At 42.0% G+C, this 22,686-nt stretch overlaps 1 protein-coding gene across 6 annotated transcripts in view; it reads right to left on the reverse strand.

Annotated features, from left to right (window-relative positions):
• Positions 1–1,416: 1,416 nt before the first annotated feature.
• Positions 1,417–22,686, reverse strand: part of PTPRC (protein tyrosine phosphatase receptor type C) — a 159,321-nt gene continuing 138,051 nt past the window's right edge. For all 6 annotated transcript variants that reach the window (XM_025179991.2, XM_075936683.1, XM_075936682.1 and 3 more), the window contains 10 exons: positions 22,030–22,187; positions 21,168–21,303; positions 13,167–13,316; positions 11,642–11,732; positions 11,205–11,338; positions 10,030–10,164; positions 9,545–9,667; positions 7,146–7,324; positions 5,995–6,130; positions 1,417–3,071 (listed from right to left, as the gene is read on the reverse strand). In XM_025179991.2, coding sequence (XP_025035776.2) covers positions 2,790–3,071; positions 5,995–6,130; positions 7,146–7,324; positions 9,545–9,667; positions 10,030–10,164; positions 11,205–11,338; positions 11,642–11,732; positions 13,167–13,316; positions 21,168–21,303; positions 22,030–22,187 — 1,524 coding nt within the window. In that variant the 3' untranslated portion in view covers positions 1,417–2,789. The remainder of the gene's footprint in view (positions 3,072–5,994; positions 6,131–7,145; positions 7,325–9,544; positions 9,668–10,029; positions 10,165–11,204; positions 11,339–11,641; positions 11,733–13,166; positions 13,317–21,167; positions 21,304–22,029; positions 22,188–22,686) is intronic.

Below are 22,686 nucleotides of genomic sequence, written 5' to 3' on the forward strand. Positions count from 1 at the left end.
CGGCTCAGTGTCCAATGAATGCGGAAATTCTATTTCTAAATAGCTCATTGTTATTTTGAAGGGCATTTGCTGTGTAGATGCACTATTTCAAAATAAGCTATTTCAGAGTGTTTCTTCTGGAATAGCTTATTCTGAAATAAGCATTCAGTGTAGACATACCTGAACTATGCCGTGGAGTTAACACGGGCTCAGCCTTATCTGTAGCCCATTCCCTTGGAGGCATTCACATTTTCCAGAAAACTCCTCAAATTCTTGCCTCTGAAAATACAGGAATAGTTTGGAGGTCTTCATCCCCAGAGCTGCCCCTTACCATTTGCAGCTCTGCTACATTGCTCTTCACAAAATATGGAAACAGGTTTGGTGTCTTAAGCCTTTATTGACCGTGGCCATGTTTGCCTTGTCTCTCTGGGTATGTCTACACTAACCTCCTAGTTTGAACTAGGGAGGCTAATGAGGGCGACCGAAATTGCTAATGAAGCACGGGATTTAAATATCCTGCGCTTGATTAGCATACTCCTGGCTGGTTACCATTTTGGAAACTGACTAGCCCGAAGTAACTGCCCATGTCTACATGCGGCAGAGAAGCGAGATTCTGAGATAAACCCCTTAGTTCGAATTAACTGTTAAACCTCACCCCTATTCTAAGGGGTACCCAGAGAGACAAGGCAAACATGGCCAAGGTCAATAAAGGCTTAAGACACCAAACCTGTTTCCATATTCTGGCTACAAGTGCTCTTGTCCACTGAAAGGTTTCATCAGCCAATGCAAGTTTGGCTGGATAGAAAGGAAAGTTCAACTTGCAGGTAAGGAAGGTCCCACTGTCTGCGCATTCTTGCTGCTCTTTCATCAACTGCTGAGTAGATGCTTATTTGCCTAGGCAAAGAATGAAGCATCTAACGTAGAAAAACTGGAAAATTAAGTTTAAACTTGCATTCTTTGGCTCTCAGAGGGATCAATCTATTTTTCTGGCAGCTTTCAGAGTCAGTGTTTTTTAACCAAGTTAACATGTAGCCTATTGGCCTGACTTTCTACCTAGGTATTATTATGAATGTGTGGTCCAAATAATAGTACATTGGAGTGAAGAGTTTGAAGTCCAAGGTATACCCCTTGTTGGATGACCTTGCATAACTCATATCACTACTGCATTCCTTATCTCCATGTTACAGCTGAGGAAACTAATACTTACCTTCCTTTGTAAATTATCTCATCTTTTCAGAAGGAGTGACTGATACAAGAATTAAGCCATGCTACTGATTCTGTGAAGATACCAGGAACAACAAAACCACGTGCTGCGTGCAAATAAAAACATCGCATTTGCACAGTCTACAATGAGCAAGTGCATTTTAGGTCCCTTCATTCTTTTACAGATAAGTAACCTTACAGAGTGTTTTACATATTTCAGAATAATTCCCACTGTGCAATGTATTAACTGTCCTTTTTATTTGGCTTTAAAAGTGTAGGCTGAAACCAGTGAGCACTAGTATAACAATCCAGATTGTAACATACAAACAATAATCATATTATAAAACTACTAAATAAAATCTGTAGCATGTTATAGAACTAGCATATACTATAAGGAGCCTACAAAAACTTTTGCAGAAACACCTTTTAAATTAGAAAAAAAAGTACAAAAAGCAGTTGTAATACTTGTCATATGATGTCAAATCAATGAACTTTTTATCACAGTTTCTGCAATCACTCCATAACCTCACAAGTAAATTTGAACCTGGGGCCTCTAGAGCTTAGCATAGGAACCTCTATATCTTGAGCTATAAAGCCAGCTGGCTCTCAGCTCAGGCTGTAGAGCTCCCTTGTTCTTATCTGTTTCTGTCCGTGGTCAAAGTGCCACTGCACAGGACAGTGAACCACACTAGGTGTGTGGGTTACAAGTCCATACTCTTGTTCTTCTTTCAGAATCAACTATTAAAGCCTCAGATGGATTTGTGTGAAGCAACGAGGACATCTTGAGGCCATTTAGAAAAATGCAAAGCTTACATTCCTTCCTGGTCAGTATGGATGAGTGGACCAGTTAAATCCCCAAAGCCTTCAGTGGAGTTATAAGCTATGCTCCATATGGGGAGCTTTTTTGGTTTGTTTTTGTTGGTTTTTTTTTGTTGCAAAGTACCTGCAAAGCAAACACAACCCCAACCCTAACTAATGTCAATAGGAATTGCACTTCTGAAATTCAGGCCAATATTCCTTATCCACTAAGTCCATTTAAAGTTAGAAAGACAAAATTAGTTAAAAAAAACCTCAGAGGTGACTGTAGGTAGCACTCGGGAGGTGCACTACCCGCTATACTCCCACCAAAATGTTAATTGCTATCTGGGTGCCCCCCACATACTCCCATCCCTTTCTGCGGGGTTTCCCTGAGTCCCTTTCCCTACAGACACCAGTTGTCCCTGAGAAAAATCATATTTGCCACATTTCTAACTTTATATTTATGACTGTACATTATTAGAAGTTTCAGTCCTGGCTACTTACTTTCTTATAACAAAAAATAAGATTGGTAAAAGTTAGCATTTTTTCTTACCATTCCTCAATACCAGACCATAATTAAAATCAGAATTATACTGTACAAATTGGTAAAAAGATCAAAATTAATTCAAATAATTTGAAAGGAATACAATCCAAATCTACACAATATTTTCACAGTGCATTACATTATCCACACATTTCAAGTATTCTTTCCATACCGTACCTCTGAAAAATTATGAACAAATCTCTAGTACATATTCTGTAAAGATTATTTTGTATATCCAAATCTATATCAAATTTAATATATTTTTCTATGCACTCTCAGTTAAAACTGGAGTCTTGGGTCCATTTGCAGAGCTCTCTGTTCCTTGTGGGCCATCTGCAGATTTGGAATCTTCACCCGCTTCCATACTCCTATTGGGCTCTGACTCCAGTGAGTTGAGATCGATAGTAATCAAATTAGCTTCCTGATCTGTTTTTTCTACTTCATTGTCGATTTCAAATTTATCTTCCTGCTTGCTGTTCTTCTTTACTTGTCCATTCTGTGCAGGGTAGATGCTAGCAATAGTATCATACAGGAATTGGTATTGTTCCTAATACAAAAAGAGAAGGGATTAGTGTGGATGAAATGCACGCTAATTATCTTAATTCAGATAAGACAAGAGAAAAAATATCAGCCATCCTAGCTATTGAAGTGCTTTCCATCATACCGAAGCACACAGCAGGCAATTTCCATGCCTGTTGGCCCACCTCCTTGTTATGCTCAATTCTGAGTTTACAGTGACATAGCACTGAGGGTATTCCTAATTCCAGTAGATCAGTAGATCACTACTGATGAATCACCCCATTCCCAAGGCAGTTTTTCAGAATTCAGGACTCTTGATTCACATAGCAACTTGTCAAAAGTGTGTTTAAAGGAGAATAAAGCAGGTGCATGACTACTGTTCAGTACTCTACTGAACCTCAGTGGATTTAGCCCAACTAGATGATTTAGAGCAGAGGTGGGTAAGAAGCAGCCCATGGGCTGGACAGGGTTTACCAGGGTTAGCCTCTAGTGGGCCACCAGACACTTTATTTCCATGCGTGTTCTCAAGTGCTTGCAGCTCCCATTGGCTGTAGATCACCATTCCCACCCAATGGGAGCAGTGAGCAGATAAATAAAGTGTCTGCTAGCCCACCAGGGGCTAACCCTGGTGAACTGCAGATGGCCTGTCTACACACCAGTGCTATTTTGGAATAACTGATGTTATTCTGAAATAATATAGTTCGTGTCTATACTACAAGCAGTTATTTTGACAATGGCAAAATAATGTTGAGCTGGAGGACTTCTTACTCTGACTCCTGTAATCCTCATTGTAGAAGGAGTAAGGGAAGTTGGAGGAAGAGTGCTCTTTCTCGGACTTTTTGTTGTATAGATAGCACGAAAAGCCAAAATAAGCTATTTCGACTTAAGCTATGCAACTGACTTAGCTCAAATTGCATAGCTTATTTTGGCTTTATCCCTGTTGTGTAGATGTGCCCTTACTGTCCAACTCTGATTTACAATACAGATTGTCAGGGAGAAGAATGAAAGCAAGAAAGCAGTTCCTTCTGTGCACTCTTCAGAAAATAAATAGGACATTCTCTAGCCTGCCTAAGGGAGTTAGGCACCCGACTCCTATAGAATTCAATGGAAGATGTGCTTTGATTTAACATAGGCAGCTGCCAACATCCAAGCCTACAAAGTTAACAGTTTACAACATGTACTGTTCATAGAATCATAGGGTTGGAAGAGACCTCAGGAGGTCATCGAGTCCACTCCCTGCTAAAAGCAGGACCAATCCCAACTAAATCATCCCATTTTTCAAGATGGGATTTTAAACTTTGAGTTTTTGAGATTCCACCACTTGCCTCCATAACCCATTCCAGAGCCTCACCACCCTTTTAGTGAAATAGTTTTTCCTAATATTCAACCTAGACCTCCCCCACTTTAACTTGAGACTATTGCGCCTCGTTCTGTCATCTGCCACCGTTGAGCATAACCCAGCTCAATCCTGTTTGGAACCCCCTTTCAGGTAGCTGAAGGCTGCTTTCAATTCCCCTTCACTCTTCTCTTCTGTAGACTAAACAGGCCCAAATCCCTCAGCCTCTCCTCAAGTCATGTGCTCCAGCTTCCTAATCATTTTGTTGCCCTCCCTGGACTTTCTCCAATATGTTCACATCCTTTCTGTAATGGAACCCAGAATTGGACGCAATACTCCAGATGTGGCCTCACCAGTGCCCAATAAAGGGGAATAATCACTTATCTTGATCTGCTGGCAATGCTCTTTCTAACACACTCCAGTATACTGCTAGCCTTCTTAGCTATAAGGGCACACTGTTGAGCTTTCAGTTTCAAGAAACAGATCATTATAGCTGTGGATAGGTTGCAGATTATAGGTTGAACCACTCTAATCTGGCACTCTCTGGTCCAGCAACAACCATGGTCGGGCATGATTTTAGTTAGCCTAATGTGCACTTAGCATGGGTGCGTGCAAGTTTCCTGTGGTTCCATAAAGTTTGTTTACAGCCAACAGTCCTGTCTCAGTGTTCTAATTTAGCACTAATTTACTCCTAAATGTCTTCTAAAAGCCCAGTAACCAGTGAAAGTGTTAGTAATGCTGTTAGACATCGTTAACATCCTATGATTTGGCAAATTCTCTGGTTTGGCACTGGTCAGGTCCCAAGAGTGCCGAACTAAAGAGGTTCAGCCTGTAGTTTCTTCTTATCAGCTAATTCACAATTGCCGATGAATAACTAGGGATGTTATGATACTTGTTTCCTATGTAAAAACAATGCCAGTGGTTATGAGAACATTCTTGGTTAGAACTTAAAAAACAACATTGGTCTGGTAGCATCTTAGAATCATAGAATACTAGGACTGGAAGGGACCTCTTTGAGAAGACTTTGAGTCCAGTCCCCTGCCCACACATATATTTGTGTTAGAGATAAACGAAAATATATAAATAGTATCATGAGCTTTCGTGGGCACGACCCACTTCAGATATCCCATGAAAGCTCATGATACTATTTATATATTTTATTAGTGTCTAAGGGTACGTCTACACAGCAGCGTTATTTTGGAATAACTGACTTTATTCCAAAATTACATAGTGTATGTCTATACCACAAGTTATTAGTTCAAAATAATGGTGAGCTGAAGGACTTCTTACTCCAATTTCTGTAACCCTCATTTCACAAGGAGTAAGGGAAGTCAAAGGAAGAGTGTTCTTCCTTTGACTTCCTGCTGTGTACACTGAATTAAGCTGTATTAAGCTATTTCAACTTGAACTACATAATTGACATAGCTGAAGTTGCGTAGCTTCATTTGATTTTAGCCCTGCTGTGTGGACATACCCTAAGGGACTACAGGACCATTGTTGTTTTTTAAGTTTTTTTTAGTTACAGACTAACACGGCTACCTCCTGAAACCTTTATTCATGATTAAAAATAAGCAAATCTATTGAATTGTTCCGTCAAATCATGGGATTTACTTACAAAGGAGGGGACCATTCCCGGCCTGGCACGTCGAAGAGATTTCACCACTTGGAAGACATCTATCGCTTCTTCTGTTTCTGCACTTTCCAAGAGAGTCAACAAGGCGCAAAACACACCCGTTTGTTCAGATCCATCACTAGAAGATACACAGTAATTGAATTGAAAATCAGAACAACCTATCACTAGCAGTTAGGTTTACTTTATTGTACTGACAACAGTCACAAAGATTCCCATCTCTGTAATATTCCTAACTGGAAGGAGATCTTGTAATCACGAATGATGTTAGGATGTTGGCTTTTTATTGTGTTAGATACTATCTAGCCCTTATATAGCCTTTTATTTGGAGAAGGGGGAAGAGCAGCCTCTTCTCTCTTTTTGTAGCTGAATGAGTATCAATCAGATTTAGTTCCTGCCCTTGGGGACTACAGGGCTGCTAGTAGGATGTTTACCAGTGAGTAGAGAGTAATTGTAGCTATAACTCTTCCTTTCCTGTTCCACCCCTATATGCTCCTACTGGCCAGAATAGCAGATTGGCCTTACAAGATGAGTACATTGCCTCCCAATGGAGCACAGAGCCCTAAAGAGGCATTGTGCCACTATATTGGTGCCTCAAGTCACTCCCAATTCAGAGCATGTAAGAGCATGCCAATGGTAACAGCCAGCCATGAGAGAGGTATAAAGGCCAACAAAGGAACCAAACCCATACCCACTTCTGTGTGCTAGTTTTGGTGAAATTTACCACTGAACCAGGCTGGCCTTTCCAGCTGGTAAGTGCAGCCTTATAGTCCACTGTACGCTTCATAAGGACCCCTGACAATACAACACTGTAAGAACGTGCTGAGATGACTTTTCTCTGGCCATGTCTTTGTACCAACCAGTAGCATCTACTTTTTACATAGTTCTCATCTTCTACTCTCACCCATATCTCAATGGGGGGGAGGTTGTGGCCACTTTGCAATGTTGCTTGTGATACGGGTGAATGGTCTGTCATAGGAGCCCAGGTGAGAGAATTTGGCATACATTGGAAGGGTGAATTTACTTTTCAGGATTTTGGAAAGCTTTGAAGCAAAGCTAAGATTTATAAAACTGCTATTGACAAGTAAAACCAGACCCTAGAAATGCACTAAAATATGTGCAGCATCCACACCCACCAGCAGTGAATGACAATTGGGATGCTCCGGCTGCATCTGTTGTCTTCAGTGATACTTTTTTCTGGAAGTTTTTGTTTGAGGTTCAGAATCATAGTGACTAAGTCTTTGGGGTTTTCAGGAAGGTCCAAACCATTCCACTTGTGGAACTGGTACTGATATACTTTCCGAGTTTCTTTCCTCTGAAAAACAGAGAGAAACATATGGTAAAATCAAGGGATAACATAATTATCTACATTCTATTTATTCCACATGAATTTAAAAACAAAACCCTGATAATCACTTAGAATTAGACTGTGACTTGAACTATGCCCGTGCAGGGGGATAATGCTGTGGGCACTCAGCGATAATGCTTAGGAAGTGGATTGGGCATGGGAGGAAACTTGACTGAATTACCTCAGAGTGTGTCATAATTTGCTGTGGAACCAGGCCACAGCAATAAATTACCGTCCACTGGAACAAGAGTAAAGCAAGGTGGGAGCTGTACTAACCCTATCCTCATCATATATATAGTAGCCCATTGTCTGTGTGTCTGTAACGCTGACATACACAGCCACGCCCCCTGGCCGTGTACATCAGTGCCCCGCCCCCCCTTCCCTGCGTGGCCGTTCGGCTAGCCCCACGGCCCCCTGAACACCCCCCCCACCAACGCTGCTTCCCTCTCCTCTTCCTCCGGGCCCCCCCATCCTCCCCTCCAGCGCCAAAGCCCCCACCCAGTTCTGATTCCCACCCCCTTTCCAGCCAGTCCCGCCCCCTACCCCTCCCTCAGTGGCGTGCTGCACCGCTCACCTGAGCGGTACTCCCGGCAGGCTCCCGGCATGGGAAGCGCGGACCCCAAACAGCCGCTTGCCGCCCCAGGCCCAGCTGAACGCCGCTCCCACTGGGCCCATCTGAGCTGTGCTGAGGCCAGGCCCCGGCGGAGGAGCAAGCGGCAGCAAGGGCCCAGCTGAGCGGCGCAGTGTGCCACGGAGGGAGGGGAAGGAGTGCTGGGCGCCATGCAGGGAGGGGAAGGGGGGTGGAGCTGGCCGGAAGGAGGGCAGGAAGCAGAGCTGGGAGGGAGTCAGGGGCAATGGGGCTGGACAGGAGGAGGGGGGGCGGGAAGCAGACCTGGCGAGGGAGGTGGTGCAGAGCATGGCTGCAGCTGGACCCCAAATGGCTGCTTGCCGCTGCTTGCTCCCCGGCTGTGGCCCAGCTGAGTGGCGCTGGCACTGCACAACTCAGCTGAGCCCTGGTGGGACAGGAAGGGGGGCAGGGTGGTGATGTATACGGCTGGGGGGCGGGGCCATGTATGTCATGGCTCCCCCTTCCTCCTCATGCCGTGGCGCTGCGTGGTGTGCCCCTCAGCCAGGCTGCCATGGGAGGAGGGGGGGCGCTGACATAGACAGCCCCACCCCTTGGTTATGTACGTCACCACCTCGCCCCTCATCCCCCGCAGTGGCCCGGCTGAGCACGCAACTCTCAGCCAAGCTGCCATGGAGGGAGGGGATGGGGGCGGGGCGGTGACGTACATGGCCCCGCCCCCTTGCCGGGTACATCACCGCCCCGCCCCCTTCCCTCACAGCAGCCAGGCTGAGCAGTTAGCACTCAGCCAAGCACCACGGCGGGAGGGAAGGGGAAGAGGGGCGGGGAGAGACGGAGGGGAGAGAGAGGCAGGAGGAGGAGGAGAAGAGAAAGGGAGCGTGAGAGAGAGAATGGGGAGAAGAGAAAGAAAGAGACGGAGAGAGAGGCAGGAGGCGGAGGAGAGCTGAGAGAGACGGGGGGAGGCAGTAGGAGGAGAGAGAGAGAGAGACAGAGAGAGAGAGGTCAGGAAAGAAGACCTGAAAATCCCGTCTTATGGCGGGCTAATTGGCTAGTTTTACTTATGTCTGATTTATAATTCAATAGTGATAGTAAGTCATATTTTAATTACCATTAAAAAGTTTAAAACAAGGAACTAATAAAACATCAGTATCAAAACACTATGGGTATGTCTACACTACCCCGCTAGTTCGAACTAGCGGGGTAATGTATGCATACCGAACTTGCTAATGAAGCCCGGGATTTGAATTTCCCGGGCTTCATTAGCATAAAGCCGGCGCCGCCACTTTTAAAAGCCGGCTAGTGCGAACCCCGTGCCGCGCGGCTACACGCGGCACGGGGTTCGCACTAGCTGGCTTTTAAAAATGGTGGCGCCGGCTTTATGCTAATGAAGCCCGGGAAATTCAAATCCCGGGCTTCATTAGCAAGTTCGGTATGCATACATTACCCCGCTAGTTCGAACTAGCGGGGTAGTGTAGACATACCCAAACAGATTTGTTCCTGCCTTTTGGTTGTCCCTTATTTTGTTTGCCCTCTGCAAAAGTCTAAGTTTAAAATAGAAACACAAATTTTAAATTCCCATCTGTCATTTTTTCATCTTTTACCTTCACATGTGTTATATCAAATGCACGTATGGTGTAGCTAGAAGACTGGTTGACATCTTTTATTTCAACTTCTATGCCTTCATATGTTTGTTTTCCTTCTCCCCAATACTGTGCACAACGTTGCTAGAAATGAAAAAGGTATAAATAAGTCTTTCATTGCTTTTGCCTTTCTTTCCAAATTAATTTTTAGGATGCATACATTCTATAAATGCTCAGTTTCATTGTATTTTAAAATACATTACTGATGAACTTCTGTTGTGTATTCAAAAATGCATTTCTGTATCATTTAAAATAGAAAGATAAATATGTTCATAAAATGTAAATCTTATTAGAAAACAAAATAATTGATAGGGTGAATCACTTTCTAATAGAGTCACATTTTTGGTTTGGAAATTAAAATATCATTGCAATTTAGAGATTGGAATTCTATTATTTTCTCTTATAAAGAGTATCATATCAATTTACTCTGAAGATGGTAGACTAACCTGGTCTCCTTCCTTGAGGTCTGTCAACATAACTATGACTTTGACTTTTCTTTGGAAGACCATATGCCAGAAGTCATTGATCGTGTCTGGTAGTGGCCCTTGTGTTGCAATCATTTCTTTTGGACCCCAGTATCCCTAAAAAAGACCATTTCAACACACGATTTAATTATTATTATGAATTCATCTGAAAGGCAGTTGTCGTGCATAAACAAGTATTTACCCTCTAAAGGAAGTTTGTAGCCTACATGAAATGAATTAATGGTTTTAGTATATTTTCTAAAGGACAATTATCCATTTTACAAAAATAAAAAATCATCATAAAGGTCAAGAGTTAATGAGCATAGGATTGATGTTCCCTAACTAGCAGTCCTTCCTACAGGGCAAACTTGAGATACATTTACACAGACAGGGGAAAGCGTTGACTGCCAATATCTGAGACAACATGCATTTTGGGATTAAGTAGAAGGATTCGCTTTCCATGGCTGGTATTGGAAACTGATACTGAGTGAAGCCTTTTGCAAAATCAGTGTTGGTAAGCAAGTCAATGCCTACTCACATTGTATCTATTAGTAAATAGGTATTTACAATAAATAGCTATGCTAACTATTTTTGTCTACAGAAGTCAGACAAATCCAATTCACTGCATAATCCAATTCACTATATAATCTTATAACCATTTATATCCATTAGTGTCCAACAACTGCCCTCCAAACATGGTGTCTTTTAGATCTGAATGTGACACTAAAAGCTTGCTTTTCAGTGCCGTCCTGTTTTCACTAGGCCAAATTTGTAACCACAAAAATTGCATAAAATTAACTTTTGAAATTAAAATAAGGGAAATTATATCTATCGATCTATCTATCCATCCAGCCATCCAATCTACTTAGGGCTATTATGATTGGAGTATTTAACTCTGAGGCTGCATTGATTAGGACAGTGTAGAGTAAGAGTTCTGCCTTTCTCCAATGCAAATATAACAATAGTTTTGTGATTAAGTCTATAAATGAACAATCAAATAAAGTGCCAGATCTTGATTGCTTTATACACATAACTAGTACCATGCTAATGAAACCATTACGATCAATGGAGACGGTAAGATGAGAAGAAATTGATGCATAGCTATTATCAGTGGAAAGCATTTTAAATATAAGAAGTTTTACCCTCTAAATACATACAGTTATGAATGATGCATTGATGTATCTGCTTGCTTCCTCACAATCACTGTCCTCATCAGATGATTCCTCTGAATCATGTTCACTCTCCCTGCTTTTCTCCTCTTCCTGTTTAATTGGTACTCTGTTAAAGTCATCTGAGGGAGAAAAGTGTCCATTGTTATAATGAGAAGAAAATGTAGAAAAAGTGCAGTTCTTCATCAGTTATGTAATGGCATAGAAGCTACAGATATACCAATATGGTTGTTTTAAAAAAAAAATCAAGGACTCCTCACAATTTATATTCTAACAAATAATTCACTTCCTAAACTTTCTAGAATGACATACTTAAACATAAGTACATATCTATATGGTATTTTACTGTTTTATCCATAATCCTTTCTAAGAAGCCTTCATACAATTAGAATAAATTGACTGCAAACATCAGTGCAAATACGTACATGGAATCATTTTGGAATTCCGGTTTTTACTTTTATTTTCCTGTCGATTGCCAGTGTTCTGTCCCCGCCATCCCCTGTACGATGGTAGCCTCTAAGAAAAGAAAGCATTCAAGGTCACACCATGTACCAAACAATGGTTTGCCAGCTTAATAAAATAGTGACACTCTCTGATGCCCATCTCCTCTCAGATCTCAGCTCATCACTGCTTCATTTCATTCTGGACCACAATTTCCATATCCCTGAACCTACCAGATGCAACACCACAAGATATCATGTAGATGGAAACAATGTAAAGATTGCTGCTGTATTTTATGAACAATATTAATATAGAGGAGGGGAAAATTGCTATTTTAAAGATATTTCATCACTTTAAACATCTTCCATGAATCAGAGTTAATGTATTAAGTCTGCCAGAGTATATATATCACAGAAAATACATCAGTGTAATGATCTAACTGATATGGTACCCATTCTTTGTGAGCATCATAAGCAAACTGATTTCTTGGCTACTACATGAATAACTAGTGGTAATCTGCACCCTCAAATTCTCATTGGTACGAAGATATTATTGCTACAAATATATTGCTAACTTTAGCTTCAATTATTTGAAACATGTTACCTCTCCCTAAGGTCTGGATCCTACAAGCTGTTCTACTCAAGCTTTGTTTACACTGGCAATTGAGTGACAAAGCTTTTGTTGTGCACTGGTGCTTAACCTCCTGACTGGCCCCTTCCCAAAGGACAAAAGCTTTGCCTATAGCAAAGAGTACTGTATATATTGTGCTTTGTCAGCTGGAATTTTCTCCTGCCTACAAAGCAAATGCCCCTTGTGGTGAGTGGGAGATTTTGTCTACAAAACTGCAACAAAGCATTTACACTGCCAGTCTTTTAGCAACACAGACATGTTGCTAAAAGCTGTGTAGTGTAGACAAACCCCTGGGCAGTTGCTTGTTCTGCTTCCACATGGAAAAGCTTGCAGGGTCAGAGCTTAAATCTCTAATTTTACACACACTCCTGGCTTAGCCGCAGGAAATTATATATTTGTCCTTTATATTTTGCCTCTAGTTTCTCATAAGGAAAATGAAATAAAACTATGGAAACTAAAGGCAAGAACTGAAAAAAATGCACATATTTTCTGTAATATTTTTCCCCCAAAATGCAAAATATCAATTTACAACAAAAATACTTTAACAAATAAAACTCATTATGAATATTCTCAGGCCAGATTCTTGTAAACTGACCTAGTTCAGTTTAAGACAGTGAAACTATGCTCGTTTACACCAGATGACTATCTGGCCTCATCCTTCTTCCCCAGCAACCAAATATAGGATCTAATTCTGCCATCCTCACTTTGAGCAGTTCCTTAGTCTGATGATTTTATTTAAAATTCAAAAATACACTGGTTTAGTTTTCAGAATTTGGCTCTGAATTATTGGCTTATTTAAATCCAGATTACTGCATGTCACTTTTTTGTTTACCATCAGAAAAGAGAATGCAATAAATCAGAATGAACTGGGCTATTTACCTGGAATTCTGCTTCCAGCAATGATGGGTCACTCTGAGGATCTCGTTTCTTCAGATTACTAAGGTAGGTGTGTAGTTCAGCGAGAGTGACCTCTGTTTCACCAAACTGATTGTACTCCACCAAGGCTTGATGGATCAGGATGTACTGTGCCTAGTGTCCCACAATAAAAGGATGAGGTGAATTTCCAAAAATTGCAAATAATAATTAAAAATAAGAGATATTTTAAATTGCTCTAGCTACCTAAAAATACAATATTTATGTATTCTTATTACTATTGTTATACTAAATTAGCTGTGTTTAGTCAATTAAATGCTGTATTAACATTGTATTAGTGCAACATTTTATGTTTTTAACCAAAACTGTTGTATAAATAAAATGTAGCATAACTTAGGTTGTCCAATGAAGAAATTGGGGCAGGAGAGAGGCTCTGGAGGCCAAATTTAGGCTGCTAGGAAAGAGATGGAAATCCAGGACCTCTTTGGTAGCATTCTCTGAAATACTTCCAGTTCCATGCGCAGGGCCAGGTAGGCAGGCAGAGCTTCTGAGTCGATGGTGTAGAGGAGGGGTTTAGATTTGTAAGAAACTGAGGAAACTTTTGGGATAGGGTGAGCCTATACAGTAAGGATGCTTCCAGTTCCACCTAAACCAAAATGGAATCACTTAACATTAAAAAGGATGTAGAGCATCTTTTAAACTAAGGTTTGGGGGAAAGCCGACAGGTGTGGAGGAGAACATGGATTGGACAGAGAGGAGGTTCTATTAATAGAGATGTTCTAGTCAGGAGGAGAGGATGGAAATATGGGTCGGATCAGATGAGACAGATAAATAGTGACAAATTATTGAAGTGCTTATACACAAATTCTAGACGTCTAACTAGTAAAATGGGTGAATTAGAGTGCCTAGCTTTAAAGGAGGATATTGATATAATAAGCATCATGGAAACTTGGTGGAATGAGGACAATCAATAGGACACAGTCATACCAGGGTACAAAATATATCGGAAGGACAGAACAGGTCATGCTGGTGGGGGACTGGCACTTTACGTGAAAGAAAATGTAGAATCAAATGAAGTAAAAATCTTAAATGAGCCCAAATGTTCCATACAATCTCTATGGACAGTAATTCCATGCTCCAATAATAAGAATATAGCAGTAGGGATATATTATCGACCACCTGATCAGGACAGTGTTTGGCTGTGTCTACATTGGCACCCCTTTCCGGAAAAGGGATGCTAACGAGACACTTCGGAATTGCAAATTCCGCGGGGGATTTAAATATCCCCCCGGGATTTGCATGAACATGGCTGCCACTTTTTTCCGGCTCGGGGTTTTGCCGGAGAAAAGTGCCAGTCTAGACGGGATCTTGCGGAAAATAAGCCCTTTTCCGGAAGATCCCTTATTCCTACTTGAAACTGGCACTTTCAAGTAGGAATAAGGGATCTTCCAGAAAAGGGCTTATTTTCTGCAAGATCCCGTCTAGACTGGCGCTTTTCTCCGGCAAAACCCCGAGCCAGAAAAAAGCGGCAGCCATGTTCATGCAAATGCCGCGGGGGATATTTAAATCCCCCGCGGAATTTGCAATTCCGAAGTGTCTCATTAGCATCCCTTTTCCGGAAAGGGGTGCCAATGTAGACAGCCATAGTGATTATGAAATGCTAAGGGAGATTAGAGAGGCTATCAAATTGAAAACCTCGATAATAATGGGGGATTTCAACTATCCCCATACTGATTGGGTACATGTCTTGTGGATAAGGGAGAAGCGGTGGATGTCATATACCTAGACTTTAGTAAGGCATTTGATACGGTCTCGCATGATATTCTTATTGATAAACTAGGCAAATATAACTTAGATAGGGCCACGATAAGGTGGGTGCATAATTGGCTGGATAACCGTAGTCAGAGAGTTGTTGTTAATGGTTCTAAATCCTGCTGGAAAGGGATAACAAGTGGAGTTCCTCAAGGGTCTGTTTTGGGACCCGTACTATTCAATATCTTCATCAATGATGTAGATATTGGGATAGAGAGTACTCTTATTAAGTTTGCAGATGATACCAAACTGGGTGGGGTTGCGACTTCTTTGGAGGATAGGGACATAATTCAAAATGACCTTAGCAAGTTAGAGAAATGGTCAGAGGTAAACAGGATGAGGTTTAATAAAGAGAAATGCAAAGTGCTCCACTTAGGAAGGAACAATCAGTTCCATACATACAAGATGGGAAGCGACTGTCTAGGAAGGAGCATGGTGGAAAGGGATCTAGGGGTCATAGTGGACCACAAGTTGAATATGAGTCAACAGTGTGATGCTGTTGCAAAAAAAGCAAATATGATTCTAGGTTGTATCAACAGGTGTGTTGTAAGCAAAACTCGTGAAGTCATTCTGCCGCTCTATTCTGCACTAGTTAGGCCTCAGCTGGAGTACTGTGTCCAGTTCTGGGCGCCACATTTCAAGAAAGATGTGGAGAAATTGGAAAGGGTACAGAGAAGAGCGACAAGAATGATTAAAGGTCTAGAGAACATGACCTATGAAGCCAGGCTTCATGAACTGGGCTTGTTTAGTTTGGAAAAAAGAAGATTAAGGGGGGACATGATAGCGGTTTTCAAATATCTAAAAGGGTGTCACAAGGAGGAAGGCGAAAATTTGTTCCTCTTGGTTTCTGAGGACAGGACAAGGAGTAATGGGCTTAAAGTGCAGCAGGGGAGGTTTAGATTGGACATTAGGAAAAAATTCCTAACTGTCAGGGTGGTCAAATATTGGAATAAATTGCCAAGGGAGGTGGTGGAATCTCCCTCTCTGGAGATATTTAAGAACAGGTTAGATAGACATCTGTCAGGGATGGTGTAGACGGAGCTTGATCCTGCCTTGAGGGCGGGGGGCTGGACTCGATGACCTCTCGAGGTCCCTTCCAGTCCTATTATTCTATGATTCTATGATTCTATGATTCTATGTCACCTCAGGACAAGATGCAGAGATAAAATTTCTTGGTTCCTTAAAAGACTGCTTCTTGGAGCAGCTGGCTCTGGAACCCACAAGGGGAGAGGCTGTTCTTGATTTATTCCTAAGTGGAGAACAGAATCTGGTTCAAGAGGTAAATATAACTGGACTGCTTGGAAATAATGACCATAATATAATAAAATTTAATGTCCCTGTGGTGAGAAAAGCACCTCAGCAGCCCAACACTAGCATTTAATTTCAGAAAAGGGAATTACATAAAAATGAGGAAATTAGTTAAACAGAAATTAAAAGGTAAAGTGACAAAAGTAAAATCTCTGCAAGCTACATGGAAACTTTTCAAAGATTCCATAATAGAGGCCTGTGACAGGGCGATTTCACCCTGCACTGAGAACCACCCTGAACTCCAAGTTGAAGAGCCCGGAGGAGTGCTGAGCGGGGGCGGAGGCACGTGGGAAAACCCCAGGCAGAGAACGGCCGAGGGGAGTGCAGACGGCAGAGCAGGGAACGCGGTCTGCCCGTTGCCACGGGCACACATGGATGACATCACCCATAACTTCATTCAGGGGATGCTGGAAGGTGGGGGCAGTGACGCTGGGGGAGGGCTGGCCCTGGACACCATGGTGGGAAGTTTAAAAGGGCTTGGAAAGTCAGAGAAGGAGGAGGAAGGCAAAGAGGAGGAGAGGAAGCAACAGCAAGGGAGGAAGAGAGACTAGTGCACAAAACGCACGGCACAAAGACCCGGGACAGGGAACGACCACGGTAAGTCCCACCCCCATCCGTGCGGGTCAGAATTAAGTATGGGGCTGGGGAAGAAGTGGCCCAGGGCAGGGTCGTGGACCCCGTGAGTGGGGGAGTTTAGGGGCCACAGCCCCCTCCACTGAGCCGCCTTAGGACTGTGGGCTGGGGTTCGGAGAGAGGGAGGGCCCAGACCCCCTTCCCCAGTGCTAGGGGTGAGGTCCCCGGGCAGTGTGGCTATATGGCCATATTGTAAACCCCAACATAGCAAAAGGAGGGAACTGAGAAAACAGAGCCGCGAACGATGGCATAGGGAAACAGTTACAACTCTGGGGAGTGGGGAGACTTGAACTCCACGGGGGAAACTTATAACAAGCCCCAACCTAAATTAATACCCCAAATTAAAAAACACAGTAAGAGAACCAAAGAAAGTGCCACCACAGCTTAACAACAAGGTAATAGAAGCAGTGACAGATAAAAAGATATCTTTTAAAAAGTGGAAGTCAAATCCTAGTGAGGAAAGTAGAAAGGACCATGAATTGTCAAATTAAGTGTAAAAATATAAGAAAAGACAAAAAGGAGTTTCAAGAACAGCTAGCCAAAAACTCAAAAAGTAATAGTAAAATGTTTTTTAAGTACATCAGAAGCAGGTAGCCAACTAAACAACCAGTAGGGCCCTTGGACAATCAAAATGCTAAAGGAGAACTCAAAGGTGATAAAGTCATAGTGGAGAATCATAGAATCATAGAATAATAGGACTGGAAGGGACCTCGAGAGGTCATCGAGTCCAGCCCCCCGCCCTCAAGGCAGGACCAAGCTCCGTCTACACCATCCCTGACAGATGTCTATCTAACCTGTTCTTAAATATCTCCAGAGAGGGAGATTCCACCACCTCCCTTGGCAATTTATTCCAATATTTGACCACCCTGACAGTTAGGAATTTTTTCCTAATGTCCAATCTAAACCTCCCCTGCTGCACTTTAAGCCCATTACTCCTTGTCCTGTCCTCAGAAACCAAGAGGAACAAATTTTCGCCTTCCTCCTTGTGACACCCTTTTAGATATTTGAAAACCGCTATCATGTCCCCCCTTAATCTTCTTTTTTCCAAACTAAACAAGCCCAGTTCATGAAGCCTGGCTTCATAGGTCATGTTCTCTAAACCTTTAATCATTCTTGTCGCTCTTCTCTGTACCCTTTCCAATTTCTCCACATCTTTCTTGAAATGTGGCGCCCAGAACGGGACACAATACTTCAGCTGAGGCCTAACTAGTGCAGAGTAGAGCGGCAGAATGACTTCACGAGTTTTGCTTACAACACACCTGTTGATACAACCTAGAATCATATTTGCTTTTTTTGCAACAGCATCACACTGTTGACTCATATTCAACTTGTGGTCCACTATGACCCCTAGATCCCTTTCCACCATGCTCCTTCCTAGACAGTCGCTTCCCATCTTGTATGTATGGAACTGATTGTTCCTTCCTAAGTGGAGCACTTTGCACTTCTCTTTATTAAACCTCATCCTGTTTACCTCTGACCATTTCTCTAACTTGCTAAGGTCATTTTGAATTATGTCCCTATCCTCCAAAGAAGTCGCAACCCCACCCAGTTTGGTATCATCTGCAAATTTAATAAGCGTACTCTCTATCCCAATATCTACATCATTGATGAAGATATTGAACAGTATGGGTCCCAAAACAGACCCTTGCAGAACTCCACTTGTTATCCCTTTCCAGCAGGATTTAGCACCGTTAACAACAACTCTCTGACTACAGTTATCCAGCCAATTATGCACCCACCTTATCGTGGCCCTATCTAAGTTATATTTGCCTAGTTTATCAATAAGAATATCATGCGAGACCGTATCAAATGCCTTACTAAAGTCTAGGTATATGACATCCACCGCTTCTCCCTTATCCACAAGGAGAAGCTAAATGAATTCTTTGCTTCAGTCTCACGGCTGAGAATATTGGGGAGATTCCCAAACCTGAGCCATTCTTTTTAGGTGACAAATCTGAGGAATTGTCCCAGATGGAAGTGTCATTAGAGAAGGTTTTGGAACAAATTGATAAACTTAGCAGTAACAAGTCACCGGGACCAGGTGGCATTAACTCAAGAGTTCTAAAATAACACAAATGTGAAATTGCGGAACTATGAACTGTGGTTTGTAACCTATCCTTTAAATCAGCTTCTGTACCTAATGACTAGAAGATAGCGAATGTGATGCTAATATTTAAAAAGGGCTTAAGAGGTGATCCTGGCTATACAGACCGGTAAGACTAACTTCAGCTGAATTAGTAAATCAAATTAGTTGAAACTATAGTGAAGAAGAGAATTGTTAGACACACAGATAACAATTTGTTGGGGAAAATTCAACATGGATTCTCTAAATGGAAATCATGCCTTACTAATCCACTAGATTTCTTTGACGGGATCAACAAGCATGTGAACAAGGGAGATCTAGTGGATATATGACAAGAAGTCCTGTGGCACCTTATAGACTAACAGATGTATTGGAGCATCTGTTAGTCTGTTAGGTGCCACAGGACTTCTTGCCGCTTTTGCAGATCCAGACTAACACAGCTACCCTTTTGATACTAGTAGATATAGTGTACTTAAATTTCCAGAAAGCCTTTGAAAAGGTCCCTTACCAAAGGCTATTAAGTAAAATAAGTTGTCATGGGATAAGAGGGAAGGTCCTCTCATGGATTGATAACTGGTTAAAAGACAGGAAACAAAGGGTTGGAATTAATGGTAAGTTTTCTGAGTGGAGAGAGGTAACTAGTGATGTCCCCCAAAGGTCTCTCCTAGGACCAATCCTACTCAACTTATTTATAAATGATCTAGAGAAAGGAGTAAACAGTGAGGTGGCAAAATTTGCAGATTATACCAAACTGCTCAAGATAATTAAGAACAAAGCAGACTGTAAAGAGCTTCAAAAAGATCTCACGAAACTAAGTGATTGGGCAACAAAATGGCAAATGAAATTTAATGTTGATAAATGTAAAGTAATGCACATTGGAAAAAATAATCCCAACTATGTATACAATATAATGGAGACTAATGTGGCTCCAACTACTCAAGAGAAAGATCTTGGAGTCATTGTGGATAGTTCTCTGAAAACGTTTACTCAGTGTGCAGCGGCAGTTAAAAAACCAAATAGACTGTTAAGAGTCATTAAAAAAGGGATAGAGAATAAGACAGAAAATATCTTATTGCCTGTGTATAAAATAATGGTATGACTACATCTTGAATACTGTGTACAGATGTGGTCACCTCATCTCAAAAAAAAAATATTGGAATTGGAAAGGTTCAGAAAAGAGTAAAAAAAATTATTAGGGGTGCGGAACGTGTCCCATATGAAGAGAGATTAATAAAACAGGGACTTTCCAGTTTAGAAAAGAGGAGATTAAAGGGGGGATACGATAGAGGTCTATAAAATCATGACTGGTATGAAAAATATGAATAAGAAAAAGTTATTTACTTATTCCCACATTAAAAGAACTCGGGGTCACCAAATGAAATTAATAGGCAGCAGGTTTAAAACAAACAAAAGGATGTTTTTCTTAATTCAGTGCACAGTCAACCTGTGGAACTCTTTGCCAGAGGATGCAGTGAAAGCTAGAACTTTAACAGAGTTCAAAAAAGAGCTAGATAGATACATGGAGGTTAGGTGCATCAATGGCTATTAGCCAGGATGGTAGGAATGGTATCCATAGCCTCTGTTTCTCTGGAGGTGGGTGACAGGGGAGGGATCTCATGATTACCTGTTGTGATCCCTCCCTCTGGGGCATTTGGTATTGGCCACAGTCAGCAGACAGGATACAAGGCTAGATGGACCTTTGGTCTGACCTAGTATGGCCGTTCTTATGTTCTCAAAAAACACCCACCTAAGTTAAGTCCCATCTGTCATTTTCAATGGAACTTGTGCTCCTAAGCACTTCTGAAAAGCCCACACTAAAGAAACAAAAAAATAAAAATTCAGGTTGAATACACATGGTTAACTTTGCCTCAAAATGTTCATATTTGGTTTCCAAGTGGTAGGCTCCTACATATTTTTGACCCTACATTTATGTTGAAATTCTAAAGATTAAAAAAATGGTTGGAATGTCAAAATTTGGAAAATGCTAACCAATTTTGCTTCAGAGATGGTTTTCTCCCCTTTTCTTTTTCCTTTCTAGTTTTTATTTCCAAGGACAGCTACAATAGAAAATCATAGTAATTGTAGCTTTATCTAGCGCTGAACTAGCTGGGCACAGCTTATCCTGAAAGAGATTAATAAATGAAATGGAGCAACGAGCTCTAGAAACATACCTCTACTTGAACCATGAGGCAGCGCTGCCGTCGGAGCTTTACAACATAGCCATAAACATCCACTCTGCCTTCTGTCTCTAGCCCCTCCAGCATAGCATCAATTCCAATGTAGGTTCCAGTACGGCCAACACCAGCACTGATAAGTACAAAGCAATATTTATTGAAAGGGTCGGGAGTGATCAGTAGTGTTCTGCTTGGGGATGCAAACAATATGGCTTATTATACATTAATCCACAATTCAGAAGTCTGGTAAACTTTTGTTTTACATAAATGAGGACCAGGGGAGCTGACAGCTAGGGGGAACCGCTGTGCATTCCTGAAAGGGGTGGGGCTTCAGGTGGAAGGGCTGGCGCCTCAGGAAGAAGGGACAGGGACAGGGCATCTGGCCCTGGGTGCTGCTTGGACCACTCCCACACCCTCAGCACCATCCAGAGACGGCTATCCGGGGCCCTATAGGGTGCCACACGGGCTTTGGTGACGATATAAGGGATTAAGGCTCCAGCTGCAGCAGTAGCAGTGGCGGCACGTGAAGCCCCAGGCTACCTTGAAGTGCTGGGCCCCGGAACAGTTGCCCTTTTGCCTCTCCCTGTCAGCAGGCCCGATGAGGACAATATTTTCAAACTAAAGTGGTTGCTATTCAAAATTGCAGGCATCCTCCGGTCCCGTTGATCTGGATGGGAGTTGCAGGTTTTTATTACCCTTGAAAATCAGGCCTCTTTTTTAGTTATAAATATGGAATGAGTTGTCTTACTTGAAAGCGACCAGCTTGCCTAAGCAACTATTGCTAGTCTTCTCTGACTTGCCTTTCTGCATAGCTCTGGCTGGCATCTGTTTACTAGCAGTGAGTTTTGGCAATATTCACCTGCAATGAATCACTATTGGGCCACTAAAAAAGTTGCTTAAAGCATTAACTCTGCGGCGTAGTCTGAGGAGAAGATGTGGATCATCAGGCACTCCATGGTCCGGCCAGCTAGTGAACTGAATGTGAGTCACGTCTCTCCCAGGTGTCTTCTCCTTTCTCTGGAGGAGGTGGAATTGTTTCATTAGCACCATGCAAAAATCCAGCATCAATATGCAATAGTGAGGCCAGATTCTACAGTCAAATGAGCTTTACAAGGTTTCAGAAGTTGGAATATTTTTCCTATCCTATTTTTATAACAAAAGAGTGATCAAAAATAAAAGCTGTACATGTGGAACAAGCCATCCTTTGAAGGAAGAATATAATGACAATCTAGAAAGGACATGTCCAATATTTCCATCCTAAGAATGCTCTACTTTATGTCTATGTAGTACGTAGCATGTATTCTCCTCTGCACTTGTAACTAATCAGGAAGTCAGCGTATAGGCCCATGTTCTGCCAGTCGTATTTGTTGGTTATTTTGCCTTTTTACTGTTAACTACATGCTAAGTCACACAGACCCTCCGAGGAATGAAGGAAGTTTACAAACAGCAAATCAAAATAGAAGAGATGGGGAGATCAATCACTGAGGTAGCTCATGATTTTCTAAGTCACTGTATT

Source organism: Pelodiscus sinensis, chromosome 9, assembly GCF_049634645.1.
Source record: "Pelodiscus sinensis isolate JC-2024 chromosome 9, ASM4963464v1, whole genome shotgun sequence".
NCBI lineage: Eukaryota > Metazoa > Chordata > Testudines > Trionychidae > Pelodiscus > Pelodiscus sinensis.